The sequence below is a fragment of the Hippocampus comes genome, unplaced genomic scaffold, assembly GCF_001891065.2.
Source record: "Hippocampus comes isolate QL1 unplaced genomic scaffold, H_comes_QL1_v1.1 scaffold41, whole genome shotgun sequence".
Taxonomy (NCBI): Eukaryota; Metazoa; Chordata; class Actinopteri; order Syngnathiformes; family Syngnathidae; genus Hippocampus; species Hippocampus comes.
The window spans coordinates 3,178,103-3,192,902 of NW_017805153.1; the positions used below are offsets into that span (position 1 = coordinate 3,178,103).

A 14,800-nucleotide genomic window follows, 5' to 3' on the forward strand; every position below is an offset into this window, starting at 1 on the left:
GCGTTCTGTCATCATGAGATCGCGTGTTTGTGTGTGTGTGTGTGTGTGTGTGTGTGTGTGTGTGTGTGTGTGTGTGTGTGTGTGTATACACAGATATTTTCTCGCAACCGATGAATGTATGTACATATGCAACTGTTACATGGCTGTATTCTGGAGTTACACAGAGACTCTTCTGGTACCATATCTTTGAACGCAAGTGTTCATGGAAATTTGTCCTGGGAACTCTGAATGTGTACATGCTGCAATTTAATATTTCAGTAAAGATGACTACTATTTTTTTCTTCTATCCAAGATGCATTCACAAATAAATCTGAAAAGAAACAATTCTCGCTCGAGTCCTTATTGAATAAAATAATTAATTTTAACGTGATACTTCCTATTTTTTCTTCCCATTTTTCTGTATAAATTATTTAATCTAAATGAATCATTGTTTCTGCCCTTTAACTTTGGGCAATGGTTTCTCAAACTTTTTACACCATTACAACCTCAAAAACAGAGCAGATGTTTTATTCCTGAACAGTATATTTAAGATACAACTTTCTTAAGCAAATGAATTTAAATTAAATTCAACTGTACTCTACTCGGCAAAGGGAAAAATGTGCCATAGATGAAAGTAAAACATATTCTGTACTGGATTAAAAATGTTTCAACCAATGTAACATTTTGTACTGTTTCAACAATAACACTGCTGTTAAATGTAAGGACAGTAGAAAAATTAATACGTTAATATTTTAAAGCTTCATACGCTTTGGCCATGGGTGTACTACAGGAATCAATGGTGGAAATGTTCATTCTTGTTAAAAAAAAGTAATAATCCACTGCTTCGTCCCAAGTATTTGGTTTTATGTCCTCATTGCTCCGAACTTTGTCATATAGCACTCACTTGGGCCTGGGGTCATCCTGATTTTGAATAAAACAAAATTTTATGTTGTTTGAGCCACACTGTATTCGGTCACCGCATGCACATACTCTATATATATATCTATATATATATAGATCTATATATCTATATATATATATATATATAGATCTATATATATATATAGATCTATATATCTATATATATATGTTTGTAAGCCATTGCAACTTGATGTTTATCGCATCAAAATCGAAATATGAACATTCAAGATATTAATATCGAAAGGACAAGATCAGTCACGTGACCTTGCCAGACTTTTGTGCTGCATGTAAATCTCATTTCGGCGAAACACATTATTCATTCATTCATTCATTCATTCATTCATTTTCCGAACCGCTTTATTTTCACTAGGGTCACGGGGGGTGCTGGAGCCTATCCAAGGTGTCTTCTGGCAGTAGGCGGGAGACACCCCGAGCCATTTGCCAGCCAATCGCAGGGCACACGGAGACGAATAAGCATTCGCGCTCACACTCACACCTAGGGACAATTTGAAGTGTTCAACCCGCCTGCCATGGGAATGTGGGAGGAAACTGGAGGAACCGGAGAAATCCCACGCAGGCCCGGGGAGAACATGCAAACTCCACAGGGAGGCCGGAGCCGGAATTGAACCCGGTACCTCTCCACTGTGAAGTCAACGTGCTAACCACTCGATACCGGGCCGCCCGCGAAACACAATACTCCTTCCAAATTTGGCATTGATCGACAGTCCAAAGCAGCAGATGGCAATCATCTTGCGGAGGAAGCGAGTGAGCGAGGGACACACGAAGCCGCTGTTGCCGAGACAGCATACACGCAAGGAATCCATTTCCGTGTCTGCTGTCAAGTATATGTGGACGATACGCATAGATTGCCTTTCATAGCATTACGTGACCATATTTATAATTTCAGAATTACCTGTGGATAAAACAGCAGTGTTTGTTGTAAAAAGGAACAAGCGCCTTGCCGAAGGCTCTATCCTATTTTGGTCGCAACGCAACAAAAAGTCATACAATGTAACGTAACATATAATGTTTTTGGAGGCGGGGCTGAAATGCAGGGGGAGCTGAGGCAACCGATCAACGGTTCCCTTACTGATGATGACTTGGCCCATTTCTTCCACTACAAATACAGTAAGCCTTAAAGTCTGCCTACATAATGTCTTTTCCATGTGCACATTAGTAGAGGGCAATAAACAAGACAGCGGCAAAACATAAACGGGATCTCTTAACTCACTACTACTCTTAAGTGTAGCTAGGAGAGTTTTATCCTGTGTGGCCACATTGGCAAAGAAGGTTCATGACCCAGTGCAGACCCTGACAAAGATCTGTAAGAGGGCACTGGAAGAACAAGATAAAAGGGAAACGAATAAGTGTAAGCATCAAACTAGAGAGTTACAGATCTACAGGCATGTTTGATGGATTGGGATGGCGAGAATTAGTGGATGAGAGAGAAGAGATAAGGAAGGAAGAGCGGTGTCTCCCTGATTTGTTCGCACATTGTTATCTCTCCTCAGCAGAGTCCTGCTCCAAACACTCCGACATCTCAATGCAATTGAGGGGGGTGGTGGGGACAAAAAAGAAAAGACGTTTGGGGCCGATACAGCTACGTCCCTGAGTTTGAGGGCGTGCAACTTACCAAAATTATCCAGAGGCCGATTGGACTTAGAGGTAGCACAACGCACCTGACAACACTTTTTGCTTTAGAGAACTTACTAAAACTTAGTGAAGGTCTTAATAGTGCATGTACTCTCTTTCAGCTCTGCTCTAGTCCCCTTCAGTTCCTGTCGGAAATTAGCTGCAAACTCAATCCCCATCCACCTTCTATGTTTACCAGCAAATTTAGGTTTGTGTGGCTTTGCCAAGTGGCGCATTGTGTTTTTCACCTTAAAAAATAAATGGAGTTGAAAACAAGACAATTAGGAAAATATTTTGACAAATGAAACTCACCAAGGGACACAACAGCAACACTCTCTGGAAGAAAATGTAGCTTGAACTTGATAAGCAGATGAACCAAGATGATGCAAATACCTGGGGTAACAAGAATGAACAAAGAGCACAGATTGAGTCCTAAGATGCTCCTCACAGAGATGGGGAAAAACATTATCTGGCTCAATTATATGTATGAAATAAACATTAGTCAGCAGGTTTGACGTCATCAATTCACCAATCGGGACCAGGTGGTTGACATTTGATCAATTAGAATCCTGGGCATTTCAAACTGGTCACGTGATATTTGCCAAGAGGGAGAAGTTGTTGCGCGTCCGGATTCGCCACTCACAGGGCGGCCACAACCTAATGCATATCCTGCACTCTTTACCTGTGCTTGAAGGCATTACAGTAGACTGAAAAAGCTCAGTGCTGCAATGGTTTGCTTTGAGCACCCAAAAGAACACGCCGTACATGAACACAGACTGATGTGTAATCCTGCATGAAACAACGTGGTGTAGTATAGAAGATGGGCTCGAAAACATTTTTGTATGAAGTGGAGTTGTCCATAAAGGCCGTTAAAATGCATAATGCAGTCTTTATTGTCAATGCAAGTGGAACAGATCCAATCAAGTTTCTTAGCTGCATGTACACATGACAACGGCATGTAGTTGTGTGGACTCAAAAACACTCATTCTTAATAAGGGGTTAGATACATTAAATTGACCCCAATAAAAGAGTTCTCTATGATGGTACTGAAAAATGTCTATTAGCCCAAGATCATAGTCAATAACAATGTGCAGATGGTTTAAAATTAAAACTACACACTGTGGTAATGTCAAAACAATAAACTGTATGTACACTGATACTTCAGTATAAAGGGTGTCCACAAAAACAAAAAAAACACACAAAAAAAAACCATTGAGTTAAAACCCCTAACTGCAATATGTCACACTTAGGAGCTAAAGTCACATGATTTCATCATGTGGTATCGAGGGGAATTCCAGACAATGAATGCATGCCGTGATTTGAATAAACATCGCTGCCTTTTTTTTTTGTTCATACTCAGTATAATGTGGAGTGGTCGTGCATATCGCTTCAGTGATATATATTTCTTTTTTTTCAGCTCAACCAGGGTTGCTGGAAGATATTCTATGGCGCTTGCAGAACACCTGGTCGTCTTGTCCAGCACAGACAATCCATCTGTTTGGCAGGTGCTCATAGAGAAAAATCCTTCTGCTCCCCATGCCACAGGAAATTATATGAAATCATGCAACTGTAGAGACTAACTGAAAAATGTATTAAAGTTACGTCTTATAAAAATCTTGTGTCTTTCAACCTTAAAGCCAAACGCAACTTTCTTGTTGAATATGGCATTACCTCATTCACACGATGATGTCAAACCCAAACACGACAATGGCTTGCACATTTATACACGATTGACACAGCTTAAGAAATTACTCAGTATTGCGTACCCTTTTTAAGGAATCTTCCACAAGACTGACTGTGAACTCGGAAGGAAGCCGGAACCTGTAGCAGCAATGTAATAAGGCTAGACGATTAATGGAAAGAAGAAAAAAAAAATCACGATCATTTTGATTGAGATTTAAATCACGATTAACAAAACAATTATTATTGATTTCAAAACTTTGTATTTTTTTTTTCAACGACTAAAAAGCCCATTTACGTTTGCACGTCGAACACTATTCGTGAACACCTTATTGTTTTTGTCAAGTACAAAATGACATCGTGAATTTGTAAAATTCAAACTCATGCTGCGAGATCCACACTTTTGACACCTTGCATTTTTGCACAATTGAAGCTGTGAATTATCTCTTTATCATACTTATTTTATCTTATGTTATTTTCACAAGTCCTTGGATTTACTGGGCTAATTAATGGACCTCATGGGTTGTGCCATGTCATGTGCAAAAAAAAAAAAAGTTTGCCTGCGAATATTCGTTATTTGAAAGACTATCATGACCCAAGTCGATACTGTACTCATTTCCTGTTAGCATGTCGATGGTATATTACATTAGATAATGTAATGTAACGTATAAAAATGTAAACACATATTAGGGCCAAGACCAATTTCTCAATCAAATCATTACTTACCAATGACCAATCTATGAAGTGCATACAATTGAATTTGTACATTTCAGAGATCATAATATCCATGACAAACTGGATTCCATAATCTTTTTGACCCTGTATGCTGCATGTAGGTACCCAACATCCTGTTTGGTCTCCGTTGTTGCTTATGGAGATGAACACAATGCAAGGCAACCTACCAATCACGAGAAGGCTGAAGAAAATGGTCAACCCGTTGGACTGCTCTTCTTCTTGAGCCTGGACGCCCGTTTGCACGGGCAGAATGGCCTTGGGATTTGGGGGCGCTGGCATTGTTGGCTTGGTTGATGATGATGTGAAGTGGATGGACTCATTTGCGCGGTTGTCTGTGTCATTAGTCTTGCTACAAGGAAAAAGGCAGAACAGTTTGAGTGGCGGGTGAAGCTAGTTTTACTCAAGAAACATTTCTTCAAAATTTTACTCGAAACATACTTTCTCCATTTCCTTGAGGATTTTTGTTAAGCAGAGACAGTACTTCTACTATGTTGCACTGAGCTACATTTTGATTGCTACTTATATTTTTATCCACAGGTATTTATTACTGCTTGTGCACTCTATTTTGAGAGGTGAGACAGACTTGTGTCACATGACTGTTTCGCCAATCCAACATAACTAGTAATGTCTGACTCCATTTGAAAAAAGAAAGAAAAAAACAAAAAACAAATCCAGACCTCTGCTAGGGTGATATACCATCTAAGTCAGGGGTGGACAACCAGTCAGAGACTAGGAGCCAATTTTTTTACTGTGCTACTGCAAAGAGCCACACATATACACGCGCGCGCACATATGCACGCACACACACACTTTTTTGCCCAAAGATCGACTTTTGGAGCGACCAACCTCCCACGTGCAAGCATATGAACACGCACACACACACACACGCACACGCACACGCACGCACACACACAAACGACTATGCAATCGCGCACATATGCATGCACGCCACCATGAGCAACAGCCGGAGCGCCCAAACATAGATGAAACCTAAAGACACAAACACACAAATCTTTTTTTTCCCCCCATTTTCTACTCCCACCGCTCGCGGTTGACTTGGGACCAGTCTGTTGGCTCTTGGTCGATTGCGATCGACGTATTGGGCACCCCTGCCTTAAAAACACAGGTAATTCGCTGACTAGCTTAGCACTTAGCGCCGTTGTCTGCGCATGAGCAGTGATTCAGTCATCTGATTGGTTGCCCTCTATGTCTATCAAGTAACGGGATTGATGATAGGCTGACGTAGTAAGTTCTGTGCGCCATCCCCAAGGCGTTTTCGACAACTGTCGTGTGAAAGCCCGAGAGCCGCATTGAACCAGCCAAAGAGCCGCATGTGGCTCACGAGCCGTGGGTTGGCCACCACTGATCCAAGTAGTTTGACTTGCATTGCTTACACAATGCCAAAGAGATGATACATTTTGGAGGCACTGACTAGAGAAAGGAATTTAGTTTTGACACATGGGTAACCTGTTTTGGGAGAGCTATAAACTTTTGCGGGTGATCCATAAACATCCAGATAATTTTGGGCAAAACCATGAAGTGAATACAGAGAAGGCAAAGCAATTGACAATGATCTTTGCTGTTTTGATGGTACTTACTCCAGATATGGGAAAAAGATCTTGTTTTGAAGTGTGTGTGAACAGGTTTGGGAGATACGTGAGAGTTTGCTAATGAGCTGTACTGTTGTGCAACGCTACAATGCTGTTTGGCCAAATGAGAGGTGGTAGTTTTAAGAATGTCATTTCTGTTTCAAGAAATGAGCCACCCCAAAAGAGGAAAACGTTGCATTTCAATGGGCGTCAATTATACGCACATTTTGTCCAGTCGTGGGCTGGGCCAGTCCCAATACCAGGTGAAAAGTGGAGATGGACTTGACAGTAAATAAATCACTGAAAGAATCTGGATAAATTGGTCCGCCTTCTGATCGGATTTGTGATTGGTTATCAATTTGAATTTGTATTTGTAACACTGTATGGGGAAAATATACAGAATAGAAATGTTGAAGAATTCAAATTCTGTATGAATTCATAACAGATTCAAATAAACAATGCAAATTCATTTCGTGTATTCAGATTCAGTTTTTCAAGTTTAGTGATTTAAATTCAAATAGAAATTATTCAGATTCAGTTTCTGGTGGCACATATTTTAGCCCAAAAATTACATCCAACAATGACACACATACGTAGCCTTCGAGTGGTTTCGTCCATCCGGTATTGTTTTTTTTTCCTTAGCAACATATTGAGAGCTATAGGCTTCTCCACAAAGGACTTAAATTAAAACCATAAGCTCAAACCTGACAGTCGCTATGTCTTCGGATCGCTCAAGTAAATCGCGAGCCTCTTCAGTGTCATGTTTGGTTGATGAAAGCCGGTTGTCAGAAAGAGCATAATCCTTATGGAAAGCGTCTCTTCCCTCGTTATCTCGCTGGAACACATGCAAAGTCTTTACTGTCTCTGTTCGTACTGACAAGCACGGGTAAAGAAACAAAACTAATACCAACAACAGAACGTAAACTCTAGTATTTGCCATTATGTCAAAACATCAGTCCAAACAAGAAAACGAACGTTTGTGCTTAAAAAGTCGAGCACTTCCATGTCGACGACGCCATACCCGTTTTAACGGTATAATTTAACTTCCGGAGTATATGTTTCTGGGAGTAGTAGTTCTACGTATACACGCATGCGCAGCAAATACAGAACAATGTAGTTTAATTTGCGCTTCGCTCTTAAAATATGGTATTCGTGTCTTTGTATATTAATTGAGGGTGAACTTAAGTGGTTATGAGTTTTTTTTTAAACCAATAAAATTGATGTTTCACGTGGTAGTTTTGAGTAAACAGACGCAATTTCCCAAAAGCCATTGCAACGGCGCCAGTTGTCAGATGCCTTCCAAATGTAAATGCAACAAAGTGATGCTTTATGGAGGCAGGTATCGGCACTTAAGAACCCTGCTACCAAATGGAGAGGAAATTGGAGGCTTTTCGCAAAAGAAAGTCGTGAAGCAAAACGATGTGGTGTTTCACGATACAGTCTTCGCATTTGGCGGTTTGCTTTCATAATTAACTCTAGAGCCCCGTTCGCTCATAGATGACGTCGTACGTCCCCGAAGGCAATGACGAAAAATGAAAAAATAATAATTCGCGTGTCTGTTTCAATGCGAATACACGCCACCAGATACCAGACCCGCACCACCCCACCCTCTCCTCCGTGTACTGTGGAAAGGCACGTTGCAGTGGTGCACGGCGTCTACGCCCACTGAGGTGCCGCTGCTCATTTTCCTGCGGGAAACACTCATCACGGCACGGCAAGCAAGAAAAAGCAGGCAAGGCAGACAGGCTGGAAGGGAAAGATCAGGCGCGTCCGAGTTCCATCAGCGACGTACATCGTGACAAATGATGGCCCAGCACTGAAAAACGACAAGGCCGCCGGGTTGCTTCGCTCTGTCACCGCTAAAGCCCGTTGTTGTTGTGTGCGTGCGTGTGTGTGTGAGAGTGCTTGCGTTTGATGTGTATGTGTGATTTTATGATTTCCACCCCGGACTTTAGCCGCCATTAGAGCCGAAGCCACCCCATGCCAGGAATGGAATTCGTATGACTGGACTGATTACCGGAGGACCGCTCTTGTCAACCTGCCGAGGAAATCGACGTGAGCTCTTGGTCGCCTGCTGCCTCGACGCTGCCGCAGACAGCGACACTACCACACCGCTCGGATCGTTAAAAGCCTACCGCTGTCCGAACCTTCCAGCACCTGGACACATCGAAACCGCTCTGTCTGCTGGCTGTGTATAGATAACACGAACGTGCCACCGTGTGCTTCTTGCTGCCTGTATAATGCCGACACATTTGCGTTTCCGGAGAAGGTCATACCTTGGACTTTTATTCCTTTTTTCGCTTTCAACCTCGGCACTGTATTTCATCTACTCCGCACCTGGTATCGGTAAGTCACATTAATTGTTTTTATATGTCATTATCTTGTTGTGTGAGATCGGCTGGTTAAGTCATGTGTGACAGCCGTTGGGAGTGGAGACATGCGCCTATATGGGCTGAGCCTCTTCAGTTCCCAATCTCTCGACGATGATGATTCCCAACTGGATGGAGCTCAATTCCATTATGATAATGATGATAATGATAAAGTATCACAATGCATAGCTCACTGTGATTAATAGAACTACTGGCTACTGTAATCTGGCTCAAGTTAGCAGGCCTAACTACAATGGTTACACAGCTTAAAAATGCTTTTGGCTTCAATTGTGAGGCCCACTAAACAGTCCAATTCGACCATGTGTGTATTAGGCAAACACCAACTGCAACTCACTGCTTATTGGTGTGCGAAAGGTTACACCGTGACTCACGGGCCTAAATTATGTTTCTCTAACTAATTTCACAAAGAGTTTACTGACAGCCAAGTGATTCAGGCAACCAATATGTGTGGAAACACCAGTGTCAGCCAAATCTCTTCCAATAACTGCATCTCACCCATCCCTTTGATGAAGCTCTCTAATCTTCGGGCATGGTCCAGAACTTATCGTCTGAGATATGAAGAGCCGATCCCAGTTGCTGTTGGAGGATTATTATCCCAGATGCAAGGCTGTAGAAGCTCAAAGGACAGATGAATATATCACACTCATACACTAAAACCTTTTGGTTCACTTGACCTTTCTGTGTAACTTCTCATCTATAATGCTTCCACAAAATACCAGTAGCATAAACACTAGAAAAGTACAATGTACATGTGAGAGGCTTTTTCCATTTACTGCTTGAGTCAGCATCGGTTGGATATCCTGTTGTGCTGGCAGAACAAGGCACTCTTACTAAAGCCGGGCTGCTTTAGTTGGGTGTCATTCATTCTAAATGAACCTGCAAACAAAGCTTGATGGTGACCAAACGTTCAAACAGATTTGAAAATGTGAAACGTAAAGTCCCTGCAAAGTGGAAATGCATTTATTTAAAATATGACACACCTTGGAAAAAAAGTGTTGTCAGCAACCCTGCCAAATTTGACTGATTAAAAAAAAATGGTTATATTAATTGAGGTTTCAGAATCCATTAAAAAAAAAAAAAAACTTTACAGATGTGTCCTCTCTCAAACACTGTGGGTGCGTTCACTGAATTTTGAAAGTGTGACCTGTTGAGATATCAACACTATTTTGTCCAGAGCAACTTTCTAATGAATACACATACCGACATGATTTAGTTGTGAACATCTGTCTGCTTAAAGTGCCTGTTAGCTGGAATATATGCCACCAGGTCTTCTCGGGGCTTTCCATGCCATGACAAGAGGCGCTAGCTTACAAGCCAACAAACAGACTTCAGGGGCACCTCTCGGTTAGTGGATAGGCAGTGAGCCCACCTGCGACATCACCTCATTGCTGTTAAATTTGAATCATAACACTGAGCCATTCTGTAAATTGTAGCATTCTGCAAAGATGCTTTTGGGGTGATGTAAACACATCTAGCTCGTGGTAGAAATGGACTTAGTCATAGTAACTCGGAATTGCGCCAGATAACTGCTGATGTGAACGACGGCGGCCAAGTTGTTATACAGTGAGGGACTGGGACTCTTGCTGGTCAACAAGTCTGTCACTGGGCACCTGTTTTAGCCATACCTAAAATAAATCAGGAACACGGAAACGGGAAAAACACTTGGACACTATATCTCCACAATTCAATACTATGTAGTCATCAATTATCTTCAAACGTGTAAATGTATTTAGAAACAAATCTCCAAATTCACATTACAGGGTCTTTAAGATACTATCATTGTTGGAGCCGAGAGTGATGTTGTAATGCTGAATATGTTTGATTAAACTACAATTTCTTCCATAGTGAAGACTAAGGAAAACATTTCTCTCTTACTCATCAAAATGGCGATTGATCCATTCTTGCTTTTTACCTGCTTTGGATAACAAAAGTCAAAATTGAATCTATTCTCATATGCAAGGCACAATAGTGACAGTAATATCTTGTGTAATTTGTATATCCATGGCCAATTCCATCCTCTTGCGTGTTAGGTCCAGGAATGAAATGGTCACATGGAGTACTCGGGGTTAGAGCAGAACTGAACGAAGACTAGCAGCACCATAGGATTAATTATAAATGGTAACCAGGTGCAATACTGCTTGTCCAGCTATTACTAAAAGCTACTTTTTTTTTCACCAATGGTGCCAGGCCGAGCTCCATCGGGCAAATGAGCTGAGGTTTTGAGGGAGTTGCTTGAAAGCAACATCATCATTTTACTTTAGGCTGAAGGTGGCAACTGGCAAGGCTTACTCTTGATCATTTGGTGAGGTTTCTTTCTGACTCTGTGGTCATCATCAGTAAATGGTTCTAGACTACCTAAGAGAAGCATTTTAAACCATAGCACAACATTAGCGTTCAATTTACTGTACCATCAGAAGAATGTCTTTGTGAGGCACACATTTCCTGCCAGGCCCTCATTGCCTCAGACCCATTCGCAAAAACAGAAGAATTCTGTCTCAGACATCAGATATCAGAGTTTTTAGTATTTGCAAAATGTGAAAAGTCTTGCTTCTATACCTGCTTTAATGTACATCGTCTCATAATTAAAATAATGATAATACAATGATGAATAACAAAATAAAATATGTTCTAATTAAAATATAATAGAGCTCCCTTTAAATTGTTATTTCACACACAGGAGGTGCTGGATTTTATGCCCTCTTGTTCCACATGCTGTGAAGCTGAGGAGAGAGAGGAGCAAGGTCAGTCTCCAATGATCAGTATGAGTGTGTCGGGCTCAGAGATGTTGATGGCTGAGCCACTGAAATAGTGATCTCGCCATCAGTGTATTTGACGTCATTAACACATGCTACAAACTGATTCTGTATCATTCTATTTGAAACTTTTTGAACTAAATTATTGGCATTGATATGATTAGACATTACCTTTGGCACTTTGGCGATCTAATTTCTTATGAAATATGACTTATTTTGGTGGCTATTTTTCAAACTCGGAAGTAAGCATGTTTGAATTCAATGCCACCTCGCAGTTGTAAGCTCACCTCTTGTTGTACAAAAGACAAGGGGTGAAAGTCTACAATTTTAGTGCCAGTATTTTCCAGACAATAAAATGGGGGTGTTGTCAACATGTTGCCAATGAAGGCGCAAAACAGCGTGCTCTGATCATCTTTGAACCTACAAGAGTAGTGTTGATTATGTTTGACTTAAATTTAATTCCACTTGAAACAAAGCATGAAGTGGACATTTCTTGTAATAGTAATAATTCAGCCATACAGAGGGTTCATTTGTCACACGTGCCAATCATGTGATGTCATCTTTAGTAGTTGTCACTATGAAATGACATCATCAAGGAGCGATGTTCTCATTTCCCCAAAACATAACTACATCCTCCCACCTCACTCGTCTGTCAGTCTCGTCTCCTCGATGGAATTAGTGGTGGGAGGAGCTAGCATATAAATAGAAGCAAGGAGGGAGAAACTAGGAAGTTGCAAATAGAACAATGAGATGTGCCCCTACACACGGGCCGTATTTACAGACATTAAAACTGTGCCACATTGAAGTCGTGTTGTGTGCACATTGAATTGAATTGAATACAACTTTATTGTCAAATGTACATACAGCACAGATGAAATTTCTTCCCTCGCAACATAAAATAAGAGGAGCACATGCATGTAACTTCATGGACCATTCACATTAGAAGTCACATTTGTTCTTGTAATGTCGTGTAAAATGGGCTGTAACAAAATTGCAATTGGGAGTCAAACCACACAATGTTTCAATATCAAGCATTTTATCCACCCATCCATACACGTAAATGGATTTGCAAGCACATTGTTGTGACTGGTTGTTCACTGATGTATCAGTTGCTATGCACCTTTATGATGTTACCTTTATTATGTCAAAGGCTTGATGCCTTCCAGTATATAAACTCGGATTACTCAGTGACATGTCAGTACATCGGTCTATCTCCCAGTCAGAGGGTCAACTCTCTTCCGTCTCTTCTGCATCCAGCGCTACTCTCTGCAGTATCATTGTATTTTCATAGATAAAGACTTTTACTTTTCAACTCCTGTGCTTCTGTGTCCAAATCTTGCTCCTTCTGTGACAAAGATTCCTTTAAAAAATACTTAATACTTCTTGTTAATTTACATTTTCACACCAGACATGACAGAATAATTGTATTTTGGATTGTTCTGCAGCATGAGACAGTACTGTCCATGCGATCAAATTTTGCCCATCTGGTAGATCTGTGCTCTTTTAATTTTGGAGTAATATGATGTGAAAAATTGGAGAAGGACCGATTTCTTATTGTGTGTCAGGGGACATTGCAAAGTAAGTCATAGTAAATGGGTAAACATGTAAAGAGGACAAGGGGAGGGATGCAGCCAAGAAAAAGATATTTGCTTCCCTAAGGTTTGTACAAGAGGGAGTTGATTCCAACAAACATGAGCACTGCTTCCTGTGTTCGTCAGGTGGCTTCAGTGCAGAATGCCCCACTTTCACAGCTTAGGTCAATTGTCTCCCCCCTTTCACGGGCTGCCCCTGTCTTTCCCTATTTGTCTGCTGCCACACACTCTCATACACTCAGGCCGCCACCTCTATGGTAACCCAGAGCGTGGATGCTGACTGATGCAGGGTGAGGATGCAGACCACAGCTGGACCCGATTGCAGCTGTTTTTTTTTTTTTCCCCATTATAACATGAGAGAATCCCATTGGTGCGAAAAGCCAGGGAAGACACAAATTCTATTTATAGGTTTGAACACAGATGCATGCACACACACCTTCACATCCGGGGGAAGCGGAGCAGAGGAGACAGGCCAGGTGGCTCCCTTTTGTCTCTGGAGACTAGGCTGATCTCTCCGTTGAAAGGCAGTGTGTAGTTGTGCTCATCTGAATCTGTTTATCTGCTGTTGTAGAAATGTTCCTGCATTTATGTATATATGTATTGATATACATACATTCATTCATTCATTCATCTTCCGAACCGCTTGATCCTCACTAGAGTCGCGGGGGTGCTGGAGCCCATACATATAAAAATAAAAAAAATGCTCGTCTCACCCCTCGGGTGGTGTCCGTCCCCCATTCAGCTCGGGTCCTCTACCAGAGGCCAGGAAGGTTGAGGGTTCTGCGCAGTATCTTTGCTGTTCCCAGCACTGCACATTTCTGGACTGAGATGTCCGATGTTGTTCCCGGGATCTGTTGCAACCACTCATCAGGTTTGGGGGTCACTGCCCCGAGTTCTCCGACCACCACAGGCACGACTGTCACCTTTACCTTCCAGGCTCTCTCCAGCTCCTCTCTGAGCCCTTGGTATTTCTCGAGTTTCTCGTGTTCCTTCTTTCTGATGTTTCCATCACTTGGGACCGCTACATCCACTACAACGGCTTTCCTCTGCCCTTTATCTATGATGCGCCATTACCATCTTGTCAGTCTGGATCTGGAAGTCCCACAGGATCTTCGCTTGGTCATTCTCCACCACCTTCGGAGGTGTTTCCCATTTTGACCTTGGGGTTTGCAGTCCATACGCCGCACAGATGTTTCGGTAGACTATGCCAGCCACCTGGTTATGGCGTTCCATGTAGGCTTTCCGTGCCAGCATCTTACACCCTGCAGTTATGTGTTGGGTCGTCTCAGGTGCCTCTTTGCACAACCTACACCTTGGGTCTTGTCTGGTGTGGTATATCTGGGCCTCAATGGCTCTGGTGCTCAGGGCCTGCTCCTGAGCAGCCAGGATGAGTCCCTCTGTGCTGTCCTTCAGTCCAGCCCCCCCCAGCCACCGGGGCCGATAATGATATCGCGATACCGATACCGGGGCTGATATCGATATGGCGATATCGATATGGCGATATCGATATGGCGATATCTATATCGACC

The 14,800-nt window shown here is 42.0% G+C and overlaps 2 protein-coding genes across 2 annotated transcripts in view; one reads left to right on the top strand and one right to left on the bottom strand.

Annotated features, from left to right (window-relative positions):
* slc9a8 (solute carrier family 9 member 8) overlaps positions 1-7,590 on the bottom strand; it is a 24,294-nt gene extending 16,704 nt beyond the window's left edge. The window contains exons 1-3 of the mRNA XM_019868423.1: positions 7,241-7,590; positions 5,115-5,296; positions 2,845-2,925 (exon numbers count right to left, since the gene is read on the bottom strand). Of these exons, the coding sequence (XP_019723982.1) occupies positions 2,845-2,925; positions 5,115-5,296; positions 7,241-7,476 (499 nt within the window). The 5' untranslated portion in view covers positions 7,477-7,590. The remainder of the gene's footprint in view (positions 1-2,844; positions 2,926-5,114; positions 5,297-7,240) is intronic.
* A 560-nt stretch (positions 7,591-8,150) lies between these two features.
* Positions 8,151-14,800, top strand: part of b4galt5 (UDP-Gal:betaGlcNAc beta 1,4- galactosyltransferase, polypeptide 5) — a 44,181-nt gene continuing 37,531 nt past the window's right edge. Inside the window, exon 1 of the mRNA XM_019868429.1 lies at positions 8,151-8,882. Coding sequence (XP_019723988.1) covers positions 8,777-8,882 — 106 coding nt within the window. The 5' untranslated portion in view covers positions 8,151-8,776. The remainder of the gene's footprint in view (positions 8,883-14,800) is intronic.